Source organism: Polypterus senegalus, chromosome 12 (assembly GCF_016835505.1).
Source record: "Polypterus senegalus isolate Bchr_013 chromosome 12, ASM1683550v1, whole genome shotgun sequence".
NCBI classification, from domain to species: Eukaryota; Metazoa; Chordata; class Cladistia; order Polypteriformes; family Polypteridae; genus Polypterus; species Polypterus senegalus.
Genome location: NC_053165.1, coordinates 125,148,637 through 125,171,604, shown reverse-complemented (window position 1 = coordinate 125,171,604; position 22,968 = coordinate 125,148,637). Strand labels below are relative to the sequence as shown.

Sequence of the window (22,968 nt, the reverse complement as noted above, 5' to 3'; positions counted from 1 at the left end):
GTGTTGGTGGGCAGGGAAACGTCTTCTGTATTTCTGTAGGAGCATCTAAGAAGACGCATGTTTGTCGCGGATGCGAATTGCTGTATGTAGCGTGTAAAACAGTTTGCTATGGTGCACGTGGTCGTGCGTCTTAACCGAAAACTTGGTTTTTAAAGACTGCTTACTTCATTGTGTTTTAACCTCCGTAGTAAAGGATTGTTTTAAAGATCCCATGGGGATACCCCTCGCAAACTGTTTTACATGCTGCATATGGCGATTTACCTCCGCGAGAAACATGCATCTATGAACAGTTAACGTGCAGGTGCATGTGGCCTCTACGACAGCCGAATATAAATGACGCTGTTTCTTCTGTGTTGTCGCGTCCAAGTTGGTGGGTGTGGCTCTGCGAGTTGTCGTCGTATCCAATGGTCTTGGAGTTGGTGGACGTGGTTCCTTCCTGCGTACACCTGAACCATCCCTTTATAATGAACTACACAAAAAAACGTCAAAGTAGAAAAGGAAATCAGACAAACAAAAATAAGAAATATGACTACTTACAGCACAAGAATATTCACAGCACGTACACTGTGCGCACAATTATTAGGCAAGTTGTATTTTTGAGGATTAATTTTAATATGGAACAAATATCAGTCAATCTAAAATGTTAATAAACCAGAAACCTGAATGTTTCACAAAGGAGAATACATATATGTGCACAATTATTAGGCAGCTATTAGTGTGCAGAATTATTACCTAATTAAAGAAAAAACTAAAATTTCCCATCTCACTTGTTTATTTTCATCTGTTAAAGTGAGAATAATAAACAAACAATTCAAAATTTAAAAATAAACATTTCTGACATTTCAAAAAAAAAAAATCAGTGATCAATATAGCCACTCTTCTATTCCATAACAGTCCTAAGCCTTCCATTCATGGAGTATGTTAGTTTCTTGATCTGTTGACGATCAGCTTTTTGCAACCACAGCCTCCCAGACACTGTTCAGAGTGCTGTACCGTTTTCCTTCTGCGTAAATCTCCCATTTAAGAAGTGCCCACAAGTTCTCAATAGAGTTTATGTCAGGTGAGGAAATTGGGCTATGTCATCATCTTTAAGGCCTTTACTGGCTAGCCATGCAGTAGAGTAGTTTGATGCAATGTGATGGAGCATTGTCCTGCACAAAAATCACAGTCTTCTTGAAAGATGCAGACTTTTTCCTGTACCACTGCTTGAAGGAAGTGTCTTCTAAAAACAGGTTTGGGAGTTGATTTTGAGTCCATCTTTAACCTGAAAAGGTCCAGCTAGCTCAACTTTAATGATACCAGCCCATACTAGTACTCCACCTCCACCGTGCTAGCGTCTGAGTCAAAGTGGAGCTCTGTGCCCATTACTGATCCATCCACGGGCGCATCCATCTGGTCCATCAATAGTCACTCATCTCATCAATCCATAAAACCTTTGAAAAATCTGTCTTCAGGTATTACTTGGGCCAGTCTTGACGTTTCAACTTATGTGTCTTGTTCAGTGATGGTCGGGTTTCAGCCTCCCTTACCTTGGCCATGTCTCTGAGGACTGAACACCTTGTACTTCTGGGCACTCCAGGTAGGTTGCAGTTCTGGAATACGACAGCACTGGAGGATAATGGGTTCCTGGTAGCTTCACGTTTTATTCTTCTCAAATCTTTAGCAGTTAATTTGCGTCTTTTTTTCTCAACAAGTTTCTTGTAACCCTGTGTTGACTATTTGCAACAGAATGTTTGATGGTTCTTTGATCACGTCCCAATATCTTAGCAGTTTCAAGAGTGCTGCATCCCTCTGAAAGACTTATTACTGACTTTTCAGAGTCAGTTGAATTTCTTTTTTGGCCGATTTTGCCTGAGGAAAACAAGCTGCCTAATAATTATGCACACTTTGATATAGGGTGTTGATCTCCTTAGGCCACAGCATCCCACATTACACAAATACACATCACCTGATATGCTTAAATCCAATAAGCATTCAAGCGGTTACAGCTTGGAGTTGGAATTTATGCATAAAAATAACAATATGGTCAAAATACTCTCTTGCCTAATAATTGTGCACAAAGTATACATATAAATTAAAATATAAGTCAAACATACACCCCATTCGCATTCCGCAGTCCCTTTTAGATTGTACTCTATGGCTTTGGATCGAACCGGTGTTGGTATTTCACAGTTACATTTTACCAGTGCTCTGGATTTAACACTGGCACATTTTCCCTCTACAGTATAAAGGAGCATTCTCAACGGCTTGGAGACAAGTTTTGTCCTGGATGCTGAAGTTGGCCTTACCTGGGTGTAATGGCGTTAACGTCCCGCAAATGGAAAACGCAAGTGACACAAATAAAAGGCAGCACCATGCACACCAATGTCCTCCACTGTTCAGCCAGCAGTTGTTTTTGCAAGCACCTGAACCAATCGACATATGGAGTTTTCTCGCCTTTCAGATCGCTCCCTTTTTAATCCTCTCTCCCGGCTCCTTTTCCTCTCCTTTTCATAATGTGCGCCACTTTTTCTCTTTGAAGATGGTTCTTCCTCATATAACATACACCAGTGCGTTTATACAAGGCCTCTCAGGCATGGGTTGGTCCTCTGATTCCCATAAAGAGATATCTTCTAGGTATGGAGTATTTTAAGGATATTTTCTAAAGGGAACAAGAGGCAGACACAGCACATACAATATATAGAAACCGTTACAGTGTTAGACTTTGTGGACAAATATATTACATTAAACAGGAGTTGAAGATTCCAAGCGTCTGCCTTTAATAAATCTAGTTTGGTCTTGTGATATTACCAAAGGACGCACTTTCTCAATGCTTCTAGCTAGGACTTTGGAGAGTATCTTAACATCATTATTCAGAAATGAGTTTGGTCTGCATGATGCACATTGTAATTAATGCTTGGTGAAAAGTTTGAGAGAGAATTTTATTGTCTCAAGCTCCTGTAAATGTTTCTAATGAAAGGGGAGAATTTTTCTATAAAATATGGCAGGGCAGCCATCAGGGACTGCTGTTTTCCCACTCTAAAGGGAGTTTATAGCATCTAGTAATTCTGATAGTGCCAGAGGTTCATCAAATTCCTCTGCACTGAGAGTATCTAATTGTGGTAACTGCGATGCATCCAAAAACGCATTAGGTTATGTCTTGTTTTCTTAAAAACTGAGTGGAATATAAGGACTTAGTAGTCTCTAAATATGTGCATTACATGTTTATGGCCAATGATTTTGTCTCTGTCTGTGCTGGTAATTGACGGGATTGCATTGTGAACTTCCTGCTTATGGATTTGTTGAGCTAAGATCTTATTAGCTTTCTCACAGTGTTCATAGTAATGATTTCTTGATTTTAAAAATGAGTTCTCTTTCTTTAGTTGACGAGATTTAATTCTGTATGCAGAGCCTGTCATTTCCTATGAAGTGCCTCATTTGGACACCTTGATCTGTTCTGGTAATTTTATTGATTAGCTCTGATACTTTCTTGGTTTCCAATTTAATTTTTGTGGGAAAGATATGAAATAATCTGTCCTCTTAAGAAAGACTTAAGTGTTTCCCAGAGTATTCATGCAGAGACCTCTGAGGATGTATTTGTCTCTCAAAAAATAATCGATTTGCTTGGATATAAATTCTGTATAGTTCTTGTCTGCTAATAAAAGTGGGTTAAGATGGCAGCTGTGAAATGAGTATAAGGGGTGTAGTGATTTAAGCTTCATGATCAAAGGGGTGTGGTTGTAGATAATAATGTTGTACTTACAAGATTTATTCGTAGGCAATAAATTATTATCTATAAAGAAATAATCAGTTATTGAGTAACAGTGATGGACTGGTGAACAGAAGGAATATGCACTTGAGTTTGGTTTGGGTTTAGAAATCTCCAGAGGTCTGATAAATTGTGATCAGTTGCAAACTGTCTAATTGTCTTTGCAGTGTTAGATGTCATTGCCTCTGTGGCAGGAGACCTATCTAGGTCTGGATTTACAGTAAAACACAATTAAAGTTCCCAGCCTTTATGAATTTGAGTGTTCACATTGGGATTGGATGCAAATATGTTTTGGATGAAATCCCTGTCACCCACATTGGGTGCGTAGATGTTTATCAAAATCACTTTGCAGTTAAATAAATTACCCATGACAATCACATATCATCCTTCAGGATCAAATTCTACATCTGATACTACAAATGAGATTGTTTTATGTATATGAATTCCCACACCTCTAGATTTCTTTGTAAAGCTAGATTGGAATATTTGGCCAGTCCAGTCTCTGTGCAGCTGAAACTGATCCTTGCTTAATAAGTGGTTCTCCTGTAAAAATACTATTTTAGCGTTTAGATCTGTTAGAAGAGAGACTACTTTCTTTCTCTTTAATTTGTGATTGAGATCTTTAACATTCCAGCTCACAAAGTTAACTGTCTGGTCATGGAGACATTGCTGCTTGACTTTTGTTGACATTTTGTAGTCTTAATTTGAGATAGTAAATTATTACATAAGACATCTTTGACCTTAATTTTCAGTTTTTCCAGGAGTTATTGCCATGAAGTCTATTGTTGTGTTGGCACTTACAAATTATAAGGATTAAAAGGATAGATTAGAAATAGCTAGCTGTCTTAGTCCCCCTGCCCCAACTCATGTTGTGATGTCAAGTGGTTTAAAAAAAAAAAAATAAAATTTTTATGAAAGTTGAGGGTGCTAGCTCCACTGGATTTCAGTTAATATAAAAGTCCTTTCCCCATCCTTTTGCAAAAAAGGATAAAGTAAAAGTGCTACCCTTAGATGTCCAATCAGGGCCACCGCAGGGACTGCCAGTAGTTGAAGTTCATAATTTACATAGCACCGATACATACTTGACACACAGGTAACTCTAACCTTAACAACCAAACAATGCATCAACTCTCTCAACAAGGGCTTTGCTGATGCACCATAGCAACATCCCAAACGAACTGCCCCTGTTGGGAAAACACTGACTATAATAATAGGAGTGAGGTGCTTTTTATTTATATTTAACAGAAGTTTCTGGGAGCAGAGAGAATGTTACTCCTCCACGAGATGTATCACCACGGGACGTTCCACCCTCGGGCTGGGCTGCACTGGGTCTGACTTACAAGGTTCAGTGGCCTCTTCACATTCTCTTTACACCAGCAGTGCTGGAAAAGTGAGTCTCCTCTTCCATCTTTGTCATTGAGTCCTTAGTGACAGCATTTTATTTAGACTATTTGTGTAGTCTCTGTAAATTTGCCAGCTGTTACTGTGCCCCTCACCTGTCCACTCTTTCCTCTTTCAGGTACAATGTGGTATTTAGGTACCTACTGAGTGTGCGCCGAGTGCAGTCAGAACTCCAACACTGCTGGGCTCTGCAAATGCAGAGAAAGCATTTAAAATCAAATCAAACAGATGAAATCAAATGGAGGCTAAGAAATCACATGGCCTTTCTCGTGGACAACCTTCAATACTATCTTCAGGTGAATGGCCCAAGCTAGCCAGAAGTCTCATTTGCTTTCAAGCACTGTTTAACACTAGAATTACCAAAGCCTACAAAAAAAAACTCATAATCCCAGCCCACCTTAAATCAGTTTGCACCTCTCTTTTGGTGTTTTTTGTGTTGTAAATGTGTCGATCAACACAAGCAGCCTGCTATCCCATCCCCCCGCCAACTGCCAGAGTTCAATACGCAAAAAAGGTTCTCCGTGCTCAGTGTTTATCTTGGAGTGAAGTGCTAGAGTTGTAGAGGGTAAATAATATATCATTGGAAAATATATATATTTCATATGTGTTCCGTGTCTACAACAATCTATGTAAATACATCATTAAAACAGAAACATTTTTAGTAATAATTAACAAAATGTAGACCTGTAAGCATGAAGTCCAAATATAAAATATACACTTTCACAAAAGGAACAAGTATTACAAAACAAGTGTGCTTTTATTCAAGAATATAACTGCAGATTTCGTGCAACATTATGGTACTTGTAAAGGTTAACGTTTTTTTTTTTTTAATTCTCTCAGTCACGTTCACACTCGCCCTGATCTGACACTGCTGTTTTCAAATAAAGACATGCTATAACAGAGGACGAGGGTTCTACATCGGAGAACGAGAGCAGACACCCCCCCAAGAAACATCCATTCACATATAAGAACAACACAGCTGTGACTGAGAGAATAAAACTGAATAAAAAAAGCTAACCTTTACAAGTACCATATATTTACACAGGCTGTTATAGACTCAAATGAAATATATGTTTTCATTCTATAATAGTAAGAATAAGAGCAGCTCACTACCCAAAATGGAGGCGTCCGGGATTGAACCATGAATATCTTGATTACGAGTCAGTTGTTCTTACCGCTACACACCAAACCGGTTGTATTAGGTGCGTGTCAATGTCACACACTAACGCAAGTTATTTTTCTGCAGTTATATTTCTTGAATAAAAGCACACTTGTTTTGTTACACTTGTACTTTTTGTGAAAGTGTTTATTTGATATTTGGACTTCAGGCTTTACACACACATTATACATTTCATGTCTACATTTTGTCAATTATTACTAAAACATGAAAAACGTTTCTGTTTTAATGATGTGTTTACATAGATTGTTATAGACATGGAACACACATGAAATGTATTCATTCCAAATGACGATATATTATTTACCCTCTACAACTCCAGCACTTCACTCCAAGATAAACACTGAGCACTGAGAACCTTCTTTGCGAATTGATCTGCGGCAGTGTGCGGAGGGATGGGATAGCATGTGTTGATTGAAACATTTACAACACAAAAGACGCTGACAGAGAGGTGTGAATGGATTTAAGGTGGGCTGGGATTACAAGTTTTTTCGTAGGCTTTGGTGATTCTAGTGTTAATGAATGCATGTATTTGTTTTTCCATCTTAATGTATGCCTCTATGTGTTATCCAGGTAGATGTCTTGGAGTCACAGTTCTCTCAGCTTCTTCAGCAAATAAATGCAACAAGAGATTTTGAAAGTATCAGACTGGCACATGACCACTTCCTCAGCAACCTGCTGGCTCAGTCGTTCATCCTGCTTAAACCTGTGAGCAGACTTTTCTTTTTGTTAACACAATGTATAGTTGAAATGTATGCATTAAGAATTTGGTGATGGAAGACAATGGGAGAAGCTTAGATTCCATTTTAAAATCCTCCTTTATGCAAATAATGCTGAAAGTGGATTGGCCTCATTTAAGTTCTCCAAAAATAATAATTCATATACCTGAGAATGTACACTGTGACCAATAAAATGCAGAATGTCTTTATCCCACCTGGATAAATAGCTACAGTAAGAGGCAGAGCTGAAGGTCCCCCAGACGTTTGAAGGATGTACTGTACATTCCAATATTGGAGATGCTCCATTTGTCTCTGCATATAGAACAAAGCTTAATGCTTTTTATTTAAGCATAATATAGCATAGTCATAGTGTAGGTCTGCATGTAAGAATGTCTTTTTTAAATTTTTATGGTAGTCCCATTTTTATTTCTCATCTCTGCGTTGTACTTGGCATCATTGCCTCTTTCATAATGTTACCACTTTTAAATGTTGATACATATAGAGAAAATGGTTAGCACTGTATAGGATAAACCTTTGTCCTGTTCCACCAGAATGATGAGCACTAGTCATATTTTAACACTATATATTCATTTTTGAAAAATGAATATACAGTGACCTAACAAAAGTTTACAATATTTTACTGCACACTGGACCTGCATAGCACGGAAAAGAAGGTTGTTGTTGAAGGAGAAATGGATAAAGTACAGCGTCAGAATATATTCAGTTTCAGTTTAATTTCAGTGTGCTATGACAAGTTCTCAGGTAAAATACTAATATAAACTTGAGAAATGACTGATTACATATTGATTACACATGAGACACAGATTGATTTAAGCAGACTGGAAAACAGTAGTTTGAAACTGAACATAAATGAAGCCCACCAATATCTGTCAATTAATTATTTTTGAACTGTATGGCCAGTTCACTACACGGGAGAGGAAAACAAAAACTTAACTCTCAGTAAGAAACTTGACATTCTGTGGAATATTAACAACAAATAGGTAAAGAGAGTTAAATTCTGTACAAGAACTGTTTAGGAAACTTGCAGGGGAGCTTGTTTCAGTCTGCTAAAGCTTTTTCAGAGTTCCACATTGATTTTTATGTTTTCAAATTTGCCAGAAGGTGATGAAGCTTACATCCATTGCAAGCTGAAAAGAAATCTTAAGTGTAACACTTTGTAAGCGCTAATCAGTCCATCTACATCATAGTGTCATTGAAGTCGGGGTACATAATATGGGTGTTCATTTAACAGGGAAATGCAGATTTCACGTTACATTAATGTAATTGCAGGCAGACCATACTTGAGTGGACGATAGCAGACGTCTACATGTTGTTCCACCATGTTCTTTACCTGTGCCTGTATTTGTCAAGTGTCTCAGAATAAGAAAATGATCCAGATTGGCTCAGAAATCTGAGTAAAGCAAATTTAAACTGTTCTTAGAAGTATTTTCCTAAATTAATAAAACTGATAAAATACTTTTACTTCTACTCCTGACTTCACCAAGATTTAGGAGAGCTTGTGAGCTGTCCTTAACACATTAGGAGTTGTTACAAGATGGCATTCAGGCAGAAGTGGACATGCACATACTGGGAAAGATGGAATGTTTTGGAAATGATGAATGACAATGGACTTGAAAAACAAACAAAAGGTCATGTGAAAAGACAATTTTCCCCCCAGGGATTAATAAAGTGTATCAAATCAAAAAAATGCTCCATCTACATGGAGAAGTCATGCACTGTTTGCTGAAATGAAAGTGTTGGTAGCACTTTAAAATAGCAATGATTTGGGTATGTCACAACCAACTCAAATTTTGCACCATAACTTAGAACATCCCTCCAACATTTGAGGTGATACGCAGGTTCATCCATTTCTCCACCACTCCATGTGAGGTAATGTTAAAGGATCACTGCCCCCGTTGTAGATAAACAGGAATATTTGAATAACAAGTGATATAATGGTATCAGTGCACAGGTGATCCTAGAAGCAAACTGTATTGTATAAGCCAGCACATTACCCTGAAGGTAAGCGGGGAAGGATGGACAACTAACAATGAATTGTCACACAGGTATGCTGAGCTTTGCATTTCATGAACACTGGGCGCATTTGTGTTAGCAAGAATGCTGGAACATTAGATAATTATAGCCTCATAAAAGATAAGGGGGGACCACAATACACTGGAGGAATTAATGCGACTTGTAGCTGTGGCTAGTTTCAGGATAATGGTTACTTATGCTTACCCATGACCATAATAGTGGAAAGGGGATTCTTCTAAAAGTGTAGCTGTGGATTATTAAAGGAACATGCTGATTATCAGGTTTTACTCTCATTCACTGCATCTTGGGGTGGTCATTATAGCAGCATTTATGATGCTGTTGCAACGTCCAGCAATTATGTACTGCTCGGCACAGTATCCTACCTTATGTTTTCTTTTGTAATTATTTTTTTCTTTATGGTGAATCTGTAGTGTTACTATCAGAAAACTACATGGCATCATCACGATTTCCAGGAAAACCACAAAATGTCATCATGTGTTACACTCATGTGTCATGCATTCCAAGTTAGTAAAAGTAGGATGCTTCATAACTGCTTCTCATGTTCTACTCTTGAGGTAGAAAAAAAAATTCTTACCCTAGTCAGACTTTTAATGAAATTCTTAGGAGTAATTCTGAGATGCTTGGTAAATATGAGCACTGTTGTTTACCCTAAAAACACATTCTTTAATTTACGTTTTGTATTAACCTTAATGTTGTTTGACACAGGAAATCATGATTTTAAGTAATTTTGAAATGATTAAATAAAGGATAAGAACAGTTACTGTAGCTGTGAATGTTTCAGGTGTTTCACTGCTTGAATGAGATCCTGGATCTGTGCCATAACTTCTGCTCACTGGTTAGTCAAAACCTGGGTCCTCTGGACGAAAGAGGAGCTGCTCAGCTGGACATCTTGGTGAAGGTACGCCTTTAAGCACTTGCACTGCACTTAATACATGGTTTTAATAGTGGTGATAGGAAGAGCAAGCTAAATATAATAGTAAATGTAATTCTAATTTTTATATTTTAAAATGATGGTGTTACATTTTCTTTAACAGAGATTATATCCAGTGTAGGATTACATTAATAGAAAATCTCCAATACCCTCAGTTTTTTTTTTAATTCTGTAACTTCACACCTGATTCTTAACATTTAACATTCATTTCCTTAGGGCTTCAGCAGACAGTCCTCGCTGTTGTTTAAGATCTTGTCCAGTGTCCGGAACCATCAGATCAATTCTGATCTGGCGCAGCTGCTTCTGCGCCTGGACTACAACAAATACTATACTCAGGCGGGAGGCACACTTGGGAGGTAGGTGAGCAAGTACCACCGCGTCACTTGAGCTGAAAAAGGTTTGCTTTGCATGCAGTTAGGCAGAGAATCATTTTTGAAATAGAGATTTTTTGAAGACTGCCATCTTGCAAACATAATTTGAAATTTGGCCGTTGGGTACTAAAGAGACTATTGGGGTGAACAAAAAGGTCTATAAAGAATCCTTGGTTATGTTCTCCATGTTAGTTGCCAATAATGAAACCTTCATCAGTAGAGGTGGAGGAGAAAAAAATATTAAATGTGCTGGTTTGTAACAGAGGTGTCTGAAATGTCATTATCATCAATCTTCCAGGGATGTGACAGCTTCAAGATGCTCATGGTTGTGCATTTTGAAAGGACAATTTAAAGAGTATATTTGACTGACTGAGTGTTCTACAAAATCCTGTTTTGGCAAGAGGGTCTTCACAGACTGCATCACTCATCTCATACAGTAAACAGTGGGGTCACTGCCAAAAATTCTGTCAATAAATATTGTAATATGCACACTAAGCCCATGGTAATAGTACATCAGCATCACCCTAGTCAAATCAGTGAACAAAACACAAAACTTTTGTAGGGTGACAATGGACCAAAAATGTCAACTTTGATAGGTTGACTTACTTGTGAAGAATAAATTAATTACCAACTCCATGAATTCTTACGCTCTATCGAACAGGGACCCAGGGTACCACCATGGTAAGTGTGTCAGCACCAATAATTGAGTACCTGGGAAAGGGAGATGGATAATTTAGATGTCTAAATATAGCCACCCTTCGACAATACCAAAATAAAATTTCAGTGTGAATATCAACCAGCATGCATGTGATTGATCAGCGGACCAGAATTGTCAGTAAGGAAAGGATGAAAAATGTTAGGTTAAACAACATACATATCAAGAAGAAAAGAAAAGACTTTACAGCACCATTTATGTTTGTGCAGCATTGACATCTGATTCATATAGTATATATGTATTTTAATAGAGAATTTTAAAGCTCTTTTTATACCTGGAGGTATTAGAAGAATTAACTAATGCTAAGTTGAAAGTCTGCTTCATTGACCATTTCAGATGTAACATGATATCAAGATGAAACAGAGGCAATAAATATGGAAGATTAATACTGAAACTCTTTTTGGACACAGATAAGCCCATTTCTATGAGTGTCTTGGCCACAAAAACATTAGCAGTCGCTTTGAAGGGCTGTTTTCTTTCTTTAGCGGGAAATACTATGATTGGTAGTTGAAAATAACTGGAAGATTGTAAGGTAATGAACAGTAAACACAAAGTTGGCTGAATGGCCCACATTCTGTGCAGATGGATCGACTTCACAAACGTATTGCTTCATTTGTCCACCTTAAGTTTTACTATTTCATGTTCTCCTTCAAAGCAACTCAATGAATGTATTAGAACCAATAAAATATTTTCCAAGCGCAGTCTCACCCTATATATCCAAAACCCTTACAAATGATTGTGGGACGGGTTAATGAAGATGAGGAGACAGCACAAAGTAACAGATGATTTCCCCACAGCAATCTATAATATGAGTATTAACCCTTCCCACAAAAGACAAAACTTCACGGCTTTATTTTCTGTACTAAACTGAAACTCAAAGCAAGTAATGATGAGCTCATGCTAATGGCTCCTTTCAAAGAGGGTTTGGTAATTGAAGAAAAAACATCTTGCTTCTGTTAGGTGACAGTAAGAAACATGGGGTTGTCTTTCCTCTTTCTAGAGTCCCAATGTTGAGTCAGAGCTTCCAGGAATCACAAGTGATGCTGGTATTCACACCTCTCAGTTGATTGGGAAAAACACTTGTAAACCATTACAAAGGATAGATACTCTTGAGAAGGGGAGAGGTTTGTTCAGTGAATTTAGCCTCTCCATTTCTTCAATGACAGGTGGAAAATAATCCTGAGTTATGCATCTAAATCTGTACCATTTTTTTTTAGCTGAAAGGGCAACTATTACTGTATTTATTACCTTAAATCATCCCTGTCCTCTAGTCCCAAAGCTCCGTCCCATTCTAAAATATGAATCTAGGACAAGAATCCCTTTATAAACCTTAACTTAATAAATGGTAAATTGTTTACCAGTGATGTCTCCAATTCACAACCAAGATATCTCCGCAAAAACACCTGCATGGTGTGACTGCTGACTTTGTTGGAAACAGAAAGTCAGACAATCAGTGACATAAATGTTGAGGCATTTGAGTAGGTTATTTTTTAACAAGGGGGCAATTACGTTTTCACACAGGGCCATGTAGGTTTGGATTTTTTTTCTCCCTAAATAATAAAAACCATCATTTAAAAACTGCATTTTGTGTTGACTTGTGTTATATTTGACTAATGGTTAAATGTGTTTGATGATCAGAAACATTTTGTGTGACAAACATGCAAAAGAATAAAAAATCAGGAAGGGGGCAAATAGTTTTTCACACCACTGTATGCCTGTTTGCTTTCAGTAGACCAGCTTGTAAATCTACAGACTTTAATTTTAAAACTTGTATTTAGCTTTTCAGCAGTATTAGTGCATTATACGTGTACTACGAAATAAGAGTGACTACAGAAATGCATTGCAGATTAACAGCAGTGATTGACCATTTACTTTTTGCTATAGTGTGCCCAGTAATTAGTAAAACAACAATATAAGGACTTTGTGTTCTATTTGTTTTTTTCCCAGCTTTGGCCTGTGATATCCAAATCAAAGGGGATGATGGTACTTACCACTGTGGATGGAAGAGGGGAGACTCAACTTAATAAAATCTAAAAGACCCGTTAACCACATCAGCTTCTTCTGTGTGAAAAAAGTGACACTTTCTTTGCTGTTCACCCAAGTATGCCTTTTTATGTTCAACAAATATTTATAACAATAATGCTCATATTCAATACAATACATAAACTGTAACAAGCACTGAAAGTTTGTATTGAAAGGATGAAGAATTCCAACAGCATGACATTTGTCTTGAATATCTGGGTATTTGCAAGATGGGACTTGAAAGAAGTTGCTGCCAGTGGATAGGATTTCTGTGAAAGTACTATAGAAAATACAGATCCTAAAAATAAATGTTCACTCACGTACAAATAAAGGCAAGAAGAGAATGAAACCATCACAGTTTAATGTTTTCATAAAAATGGCAACAGATAAAATTATGTACAAAAATGCATGCATAAGAACAATTACAATCACTGACCTTTCAAAAGACTAAAATAAATTTAAAAGACAAAAAAGGAACATTCTGGGAGACTGAAATCCGTTACATTGGAGAGTAGTTATATTTGTATTTGGGGTGTGCATCATAATCCTGGCGCTCGCCAACAATTATGCTCTGGATTACCCACTCTGGAGAAACAACTGGAATTTCCAGGGCTGCTGCACACTTCAGAACAGAATCTGAGCAGGACGGGTCTGTCACAAGCAGGTTATAAACACCGACTGCAATATCTAGGAGTCAAGAGAAATAGAAGTCAACCTGGCATCAGTCTATTGGTTATGTGTTTTGTACTGCACTGGTGCACCTTATATGTTATATTATAATATACACACTCACAATGGCACAAGTATATAAAAAGTAAACAGAGATAATGGTATTCATCATCGTTCATCCTAAACAATTACCACTCTGCACCTTGCTGCACAAATAAACTGAACTGAATTAAACATGATCATAACGCACATTTATTTTCAGTGCAAAACAAGTTACAGACACATCACCATGCTGCATAAATAAAAAAAAAAAGAATGTGACAATTACTTCTTTAAAAATGGGCAAAGCATGGGAGACATTGCAACATTACTCATTTCCACTATATAAAATCTTACAAAGTCATTTACTTTTCTGTAATTTTTTACTGAAAATGTTAGTTAACAGTTTACCAAAATAAAAAAAAACTTGAAGCAGCTGTTGTGCATATTATTCTATTTTTGCCTTTTAATTTCTGACTTCGTCTTTTACTTTTTTAATAAAAAGTTAATGAGTAGTTAATTGCTCTTGTGATTAAATGATAATCAGCAGTTTGAACAATGTAAATCTACACTGGGTGTCCTGCAAGAAACAGAAGAACTGCACAACTTTACATCTGAATGGAAGTGGGCGCCTGGAAATTATTAAAACATTTTCCTGTAGTCGTGTGCTGAAACACAACAGGAAGTAACCAGAAACGACTAACAATTTTGGCCGAGGAACACAATTGTACGCTGTTTGGGTAAAATGTCACAATTATTAGAATACAAGTAATAAACGAAATAAATGCTGTATGCTGTGCTCCAATTAACTTACATTTCTGTTGTTTTTATTCAGAAAAGTGATGGCTTATTTTATACCATATGAGCAAAAGAAACTTTTCCATCCATCTATTATCCACCCCGCTATATCCTAACTACAGGGTCACGGGGTTCTGCTGGAGCCAGTCCCAGCCCACCACAGGGCGCCAGCCCACCACAGGGCGCCAGCCCACCACAGGGCGCCAGCCCACCACAGGGCGCCAGCCCACCACAGGGCGCCAGCCCACCACAGGGCGCGTACACACACACCCAGACACCAAGTATACACTAGGGACAATTTTATGAAGAATGTTTTGAAATGTTTACATTTGAAGTGAAAACATTTTGTCCTTGTTTTGTTATTAATTAATTAAGGAAATTGTCAATGACCACAAGCCACATTTTTTTCCCTTTTAGTTTGGGTATGGCAAAAATGCGAAATATTCAGATAAAAATAATCTTAGATTGATAGAAAGGCAAACAGAAAATATTTTTTTTCCCACACCATTTTCTTTATTATTAAAATTTTGTTCCTTCTCTACTTATAAAAATTATTCACTCCCTTGAAATTTTTCACATTTTGTTATACAATACTCAATCACAGTGGATTTCATTTGGCTTACTTGAAACTGATCAACAGAAAAAGACTAACGTCAAAGGGAAAACAGATTTCTGCAATGCCATCTACATAAATTACAGATACTGTTTAAAATACAAAAAAAATCAAATGCATAAATATTCAAGTCAGTATTTAATAGACATACCTCTGCAGTCCTGACAGCCTTGAGCCTGTGGAAGGTCTCTATCGGCTTTGCACATCTGGATATTGCACTTTTTCTCACCCTTTTTTACTTCTTTTTCAAACTGCTCAAACTCTGTTAGGTTGCGTGGGAATCGAGAGTGAACAGCTTTTTTTCCAGTCCAGCCACAAATTGTAAATTAGATTGAGATCTGAATTCTGACGCAGCCCCTTCAGGACATTAACATTGTTATGTTTTTAAGCAATGCCTATGTAGTTTTGGATCTTTGCCTCTCATGGAGGGTTTGTTGCAGACTTCAAGTTTTCCTCAAGATTTCCCTGAATTCTGCTGCATTCATTTCACCCTCTTGGACATTCATATCCCCACAGCAAGATGACAACCACTGTGCTTCATGGTGCGGATGGTGTGTTTATGAGAATATGTAGTGTCTGGCATTTGCCAAACCTGAGTTTTGTTAGCCAGTTTTTGACTTCAGTCTCCAGTGTGCCTTCTCACAAATTCTAGCCTTTATGACTGCAACTTGTGAAGCAGCTGGGTATAGCTGTTTTCTGCACAGTCTTGCCATTCTCGTTCATTGTAGCTTTTAACTCCATCAGAGTTCCGATAGGTCTCTTGATGAACGCCTGCCCACTAGTCATCATCTTTGTATACATTCACTTAGTTTTGTGGAAAGCCTATTTTAAGCAGATTTACAGCTGTAACATTGTCCATTTTGTAATGATCAATTTAAATGGGTATTCAGTGACTTTGATATTGTCTTGTCTCCATCCCCTACTTCTGCTTCTCAATCATCTTTTCATGGAGTTCCTTGGAGGTTTATTTTGTCTTCATTGTATAGATTAGGCCACAATACTGAAATACTGACTTACAACTTAGACCTTCCAGATCAGCTGAATTTACACTTTATACAATTTATACAATCAAATAAAACCCCTTAGTATTGATAGGTGATCTCCACTCAACTAATTTTGTGACTTCTAAAACCAGTCAGCTGCACTAGTGATGGTTTAGGTGTGTCTCATTAAAGGGTTTGAATACTAATACTTGTGTGATCAATTATATTGAGTTGTAAACACTGCTCAAAAATTAAGGGAATACTTACTTAATCATCACAGTCTAACACCGTCAATTAAGCTGCAGTGATATTATTCTGTCCAGTTAGGAAGCAGAAGCGACTGTGAATCAACTTTACCTGCTTTGGTGTGAATGAAAGAGACAACAGCAAGACAACCCCCAAAAAGGGGATAGTTTTTCAGGTGGTGACCACAGACAATTGCTCTCTCCTTATCCTTCCCATTTCTTCTCTAGTTTTGTGTTTTGCTAGTGTACTTGTCAATACTAGTAGCATGAGGCAGTACCTTCAGCTGATACAGATTGCATAGGTAGTCCAACTCCTCCAGGATGGCACATCCATTTGCACCATTGCAAGGCGCGTTGTGGAGATACCAGGAGATGGGTCATTACATAGGGAGAGCTGATTGGGCCATAGAAGGGAATCAAACCAGCAGCAGGACTGGTATCTGCTCCTTTGTGTAAGGTGGAACAGGAGGGGCACTGCCAGAACCCTACAAAATGACCTCCACCTGGCTACTGCTGTCCATATTTCTGACCAGATTATCAGAAACTGACTACATGAGGGCCCGACCTCCTGTAGTGGGACCTCTGCTCACAGCCCATCACCGTGCAGCTCAATTGGCATTTGCCAGAGAATATCACAATTGGAAGCTCCACCACAGATGGGCTGTTGTCCTCACAGATGAGAGCAGGTTCACACTGAGGACACGTGACAGCCATGAAACAGTCTGGAGATGTTGGGGTGAACATTAAGCAGGCTGCAGCATCATCCAGCTTGACCAGTTTGGCGTTGGGTCAGTAAGGATCTGGGGAGGCATGTCCTGGAGGGCTCAAAGTCATTGCCAGACCTTATGCTGGGTTCCTCCTTGTGCAGGATAACGCCCAGCCTCATGTGGCCACAGTGTGTAGGCAGTTCTCAATGCCCCTGACTAGCCCACACATTCCCCAGAACTGAATTCAACTGATAACCTCTGGGACATTATGTATCAGTGCATCTGATGCCGCCAAGTAGCACCATATACTGTCCAGGAGCTCATTGATGCCATGATCCAGGTCTGGAGATCTCTCAGAACACCATCCACCATTTTATCAGGAGCATGCACATACATTGTCAGGAGTGTATACAGTCATGTGTGGGCCATACACAGTCACATTACGAGTTGACGTGATGAAATTCACATGCATTGGATCACCCTGCGATTGCAAAGTATATGACTTTGATTTGTGGTGTTATGTTGAATCCAGCCCTCACTGGGTTGGTGATTTTGGTTTCCATTGACTGTTGTTACATCATTTTGTTCTCAACGAATTACACCATATTATTACTCAGTAAAGATTTTTCACTTGAATATTTTGTTCATCAAGATCTTATATGTAATTTAAGTGTTCCCTTAATTAATTTAGACCATGTTGCAGAGGTTTGTTTTCACTTCAACATCATTCAAGTCATTTTCTGCTGAAAAAAAGCCAAGTTAAATCCACTGTGATACAATGTTGTATGACAATAAAATGTGAGAACTGTATCTACACCCCGAAGATTAATGTTCATTTGAGATACAAAGCACAAAACTACTGTGTTAAGTATTGATTAACTCGATTAATATACTTTAAAATCAAACACTAGTAAAAGATCAAACCCAACCTTATAACCAGATTCTGGCCACATGTCTGTTTTGTTACCAATTCAAAACTGCTTAGGCCACTTTGCTATTAGCCTTCAGCGGATCCTTATGCACTCGCAGTCTTCAATGGAATTATGACAAACAGAGTTAATGGTTTAATTTAAAATTTTTGACAGCTGTTTGTGTTTTTTTATTTCTGCACTGGAGAAATCGTAAACTATATATTTCAAGATCGCAATTATAATATATCCCTGGGAATATAAAGTACTCAATAGGGGTCAAGCTAGTTCTTATGGTTCAACCTTTTGACTAGTCTTTGGTCTTCCTCTCCTACTTTCTAAGCTCTATCCATAAAAGCCTGGCATGTCATGTTAGGTGAAAGAAAGAAAAAATTAATGTGGTGATTACTCTGTTAAAGAAATTAGGAATGTACTGTAAATACTACATATTATAAGCAAAAAAGTACTGTAATATAGTCTTCAGGCACCCAAGGAATTACTTTTAATGTTATCTGAGCCAAAAATATTTATTTGCTAGTGAAACCATATTTAACACTTAATAAACACTAATAAACACTGATAATAGTAAAAAGTGTGTTTTGTTTTTAAAACAAGTCCATTCTGTGACCTTTCTTAAGATACTACAGTAAACGTCTCCTGGTTTGTAAGTTCCAGCTTTAAGTTTCTAGGAGTCACCATCTCAGAGGACCTGATCTGGGCTGACAACAACTTGGCTATAATAGGCAAAGCACAACGCTGCCTCTGTTTTCTCAGGAAGCTAAGGAGAGCTGACCTCCCTCAGAAGCTGCGTGTTAATTTCTATAGATGCACTATAGAGAGCATCTTAACTAACTGCATGATGGCCTGGTACAACAGCTGTACCAAGGCTGCAGCGGGTCGTAAAAACAGCAGAGGCCATTATTGGGACTGAACTGCCAACTCTTGTATAAGACCCGCTGTGACAAGGGCCAAAAACATTCTCAAGGACAAAACTCCATCCATCCATCCATCCTCTTCCGCTTATCCAAGGTCGGGTCGTGGGGGCAGCAGCTTGAGCAGTGATACCCAGACTTCCCTCTCCCCGGCCACTTCTTCTAGCTCTTCTGGGGGAATCGCGAGGCGTTCCCAGGCCAGCCAAGAGACGTAGACCCTCCATCGTGTCCTGGGTCTTTCTCCTGGTTAGACGTGCCCAGAACACCTCACCATAGAGGCGTCCAGGAGGCATCCTGATCAGATGCCCGAGCCACCTCATCTGACTCCTCTCAATACGGAGGACCAGCGGCTCTACTCTGAGCCCCTCCCGGATGACTGAGCTTCTCACCCTATCTTTAAGGGAAAGCCCAGACACCCTGCGGAGGAAACTCATTTCAGCTGCTTGTATTCACGATCTCGTTCTTTTGGTCACTACCCAGAGCTCATGACCATAGGTGAGGGTAGGAACATAGATTGACTGGTAAATTGAGAGCTTTGCCTTATGGCTCAGCTCCTTTTTCACCACGACAGACCGATGCAGAGTCTGCATCACTGCGGATGGCACACCGATCTGTCGATCTCATGCTCCATTCTTCCCTCACTCATGAACAAGACCCCAAGATACTTAAACTCCTCCACATGGGGCGCTCCCAACCCTGACAGGGCACTCCATCCTTTTCCAGTTGAGGACCATGGTCTTTGATTTGGAGGTGCGGATTCCCATCCCAGCCACTTCACACTCAGCTGTGAACCGATCAGAGGGAGTTGAAGATCATGGCCTGATGAAACAAACAGGACAACATCATCTGCAAAAAGCAGTGACCCAATCCTGAGTCCACCAAACCGGACCCCCTCAACAACCTGGCTGCGCCTAGAAATTCTGTCCATAAAAGTTATGAATAGAATCGGTGATAAAGGGCAGCCCTCCAGTCCAACTCTCACTGGAAACGGGTTTGACTTACTGCCAGCAATGTGGACCAAGGTCTGACACCAATCGTACAGGGTCCGAACAGCCCTTATCAGGGGGCCCAGTACCCCATACTCTTGGAGTACCCTCTACAGGATTACCCGAGGGACACGGTCGAACACCTTTTCCAAGTTCACAAAACACAGGCAGACTGGCTTGGCAAACTCCCATGCATCCTCCAGGACCCTGCTAAGGGTGTAGAGCTGGTCTACTGTTCGACAACCAGGACGAAAACCACACTGTTCCTCCTGAATCCAAGGTTCAACTATCTGACGGACCCTCCTCTCCAGGACCCCTGAATAGACTTTTCTAGGGAGGCTAAGGAGTGTGATCCCTCTGTAGTTGGAACACACCCTCTGGTCCCCTTTCTTAACGAGGGGGACCACCACCCCGGTCTGCCAATCCAGAGGTACTGTCCCTAATGTCCATGCGATGTTGCAGAGATGTGTCAACCAAGACACTCCTACAACATCCTGAGCCTTGACGAACTCCGGGTGTATCTCATCCAACCCCGGTGTCCTGCCACCAAAGAGTTTTTTGGTCACCTCGGTGACCTCAGTCCCAGTGATGGGGGAGCTCACCTCTGAGTCCCCAGGCTCTGCTTCCTCATTGGAAGGCATGTTAGTGGGATTGAGGCGGTCTCTGAAGTACTCCCCCACCGACCCACAACATCCCGAGTCAAGGTCAGCAGTACACCATCCCCACCATATACAGTGTTGACACCGCACTGCTTCCTCCTCCTGAGACGCCAGATGGTGGACCAGAATCTCCTCGAAGCTGTCCGAAAGTCGTTCTCCATGACCTCCCCAAACTCCTCCCACCTTCTGCAATGACAGTGAGACCTGGAGTGGCTTGATTGGGAGGAAAGGACAAAAGTCATCCTGGAAATTCTGTTTGAGCTCCTCTCGTCAGGCAGACGCTTTAGGTCAATCCGTGTACGCACGAACAGACTAAAAAATAGCTTTTCCCCATCTGCCATAAACTTTCTGAACTCTGAATCTCCTCAGTCTGAGATCATATTTAATTGAACATGTGCAATAAGCTATATTGGTAATGTGATACAATATACTGTATAATATGTAATGTATTATTCATTAACAGGTGCAATAACAATTTATGCTGCTGTACTTTGAGCAATAATAATTTGCTCTGGTTACTTGATCACTTAACACTGTATACGACATATTTGGAATTATTTGACTTTTCTTTAAAGCACCTTGGGGCTGTCACAAAAAGTAATTTTGTTGTGTTACACAATGACAATACAGTGCTTGAACTTAAACTAGTACATGGCTATATTATTATTATTTTTAAATAAGTTTGGTGGTAAATTCTTCCAAGCTTCTTGCCGGGTTTTCCATAGCTCTTTTTTGACTTTGGCTGCTTTTTTTCCCCCCAGTCTAAGTGATTCTACACAACATTAGTTACATTTAGGACGAAGGTCTAAGATGGCCAACCTGTTACTGTTAACACTGAATATATGGACTTTACCTTGAGTTAGCTCATTATTGTGTTAGTGGTTGTTATTATGCTGGAAGTTGAAGTTTCTGCTAATAAGTCATTCTCCCAAAGTGAATGAAAAATCAAAATCTGTTTATATTTCTCACCTGTGAACACCCCATCTATTTATGGCCATATCACCTACACCAGTAACTAAAATGACAGAGCGACCACAGAGCTTTACAGAAGTCTGCAGACCAGCTTCAATGTACTTCTGTACAACTCTTCATCTGACATAATAGTGTATTTTTGAATCAAAATTTTCAACTTTAGATTAATTGCTTCCTAAGACTATTTACCATTGGTTGTTTCTCCACAAACTTAGCTACAAATGAAAGATTACTTTATTAGGACTCTGCAAAACTGAAAGAAGCATCATTGGGTTTTCTCTAAATCCTGTTCATCTGATGCAGATGGTTTTAAAACCTGACTTTGTGTGTTCTTGCTTGCTGATTAAAACTTTTTTTTACAAGACTGTGGTTTTATATTTGTCAAAATGTGATGTTTTAGCCATTTCCAAACTGCTCCTTGAGGCACTTAAGTTATTGTCATCATTCCATGGTTATTGACTGCCTTGTTAATTTGGAATTAAAATAATAATGGAGAGTCCATGCAGGAGAAACTTGGGAAACAAACCTGTGTTGCACCATTCATCTAAAAAAATATAAAAACGTTTCTGGAAAATACAAGCAAGTCTTATTTTTTATGAATGTTTATTTGCATTTATTCTGTATTTTTCATGCAAATCCAAAGCCCAGGCAACTATATTTAAAAGGAACTTTTAGAACAGGGTTGCCCACATTTCTTCGGCTTGTGAGCTACTTTTAAAATGACCAGGTCAAAATGATCTACCTACATTAAAAATTTTATATATATATATATATATATATATATATATATATATATATATATATATAATAATAATAATATATATATGAGTATCAGAGGTGGGTAGTAATGAGTTACATTTACTTGAGTAACTTTTTAAAAAAATTGTACTTCTAAGAGTAGTTTTTCTGCACCATACTTTTTACTTTTACTTGAGTACATTTGTAAAGAAGAAACGCTGCTCTTACTCCGCTACATTGGGCAACACTCAAATCGTTACTTTTTTTTCCATTAGATAAAGTCTGACAGACAATTTTCAATCTGCTCTGTGTAGCGTATGCTGTCAAGTTGCGCACATGCCTTCCATTGGGTCTCCAGCTCTGACGCAAGGTTTTGGATGTTCCCCAAATCAAGGAGCTTCAGCTTTGAGGACAGGTGTTGCATTTTTCATTTGAAAGCATTAACTGAGCTAATCATATTGACCATGGAGTTCTCTTTTCCTTGCAGCTGTAAATTAAGCTCCTTCAACATGTTGGTCAGATCAGAAAAAAAAAGCGAAGTTTAGCAGCCATTGATCATTAATAAGTTGCTTGTATTCTG

At 38.9% G+C, this 22,968-nt stretch overlaps 2 protein-coding genes across 3 annotated transcripts in view; one reads left to right on the top strand and one right to left on the bottom strand.

The window, feature by feature from the left end:
• tubgcp4 (tubulin, gamma complex associated protein 4) overlaps window positions 1-13,364 on the top strand; it is a 110,435-nt gene extending 97,071 nt beyond the window's left edge. For both annotated transcript variants that reach the window (XM_039773377.1, XM_039773376.1), the window contains exons 13-18: window positions 4,994-5,138; window positions 5,268-5,445; window positions 6,900-7,034; window positions 9,882-9,998; window positions 10,248-10,387; window positions 13,065-13,364. In XM_039773377.1, coding sequence (XP_039629311.1) covers window positions 4,994-5,138; window positions 5,268-5,445; window positions 6,900-7,034; window positions 9,882-9,998; window positions 10,248-10,387; window positions 13,065-13,077 — 728 coding nt within the window. In that variant the 3' untranslated portion in view covers window positions 13,078-13,364. The remainder of the gene's footprint in view (window positions 1-4,993; window positions 5,139-5,267; window positions 5,446-6,899; window positions 7,035-9,881; window positions 9,999-10,247; window positions 10,388-13,064) is intronic.
• Window positions 13,365-13,478: 114 nt separating this feature from the next.
• The window catches only part of tp53bp1 (tumor protein p53 binding protein, 1), a 210,140-nt gene continuing 200,650 nt past the window's right edge, over window positions 13,479-22,968 (bottom strand). Inside the window, exon 20 of the mRNA XM_039771359.1 lies at window positions 13,479-13,826. Coding sequence (XP_039627293.1) covers window positions 13,639-13,826 — 188 coding nt within the window. The 3' untranslated portion in view covers window positions 13,479-13,638. The remainder of the gene's footprint in view (window positions 13,827-22,968) is intronic.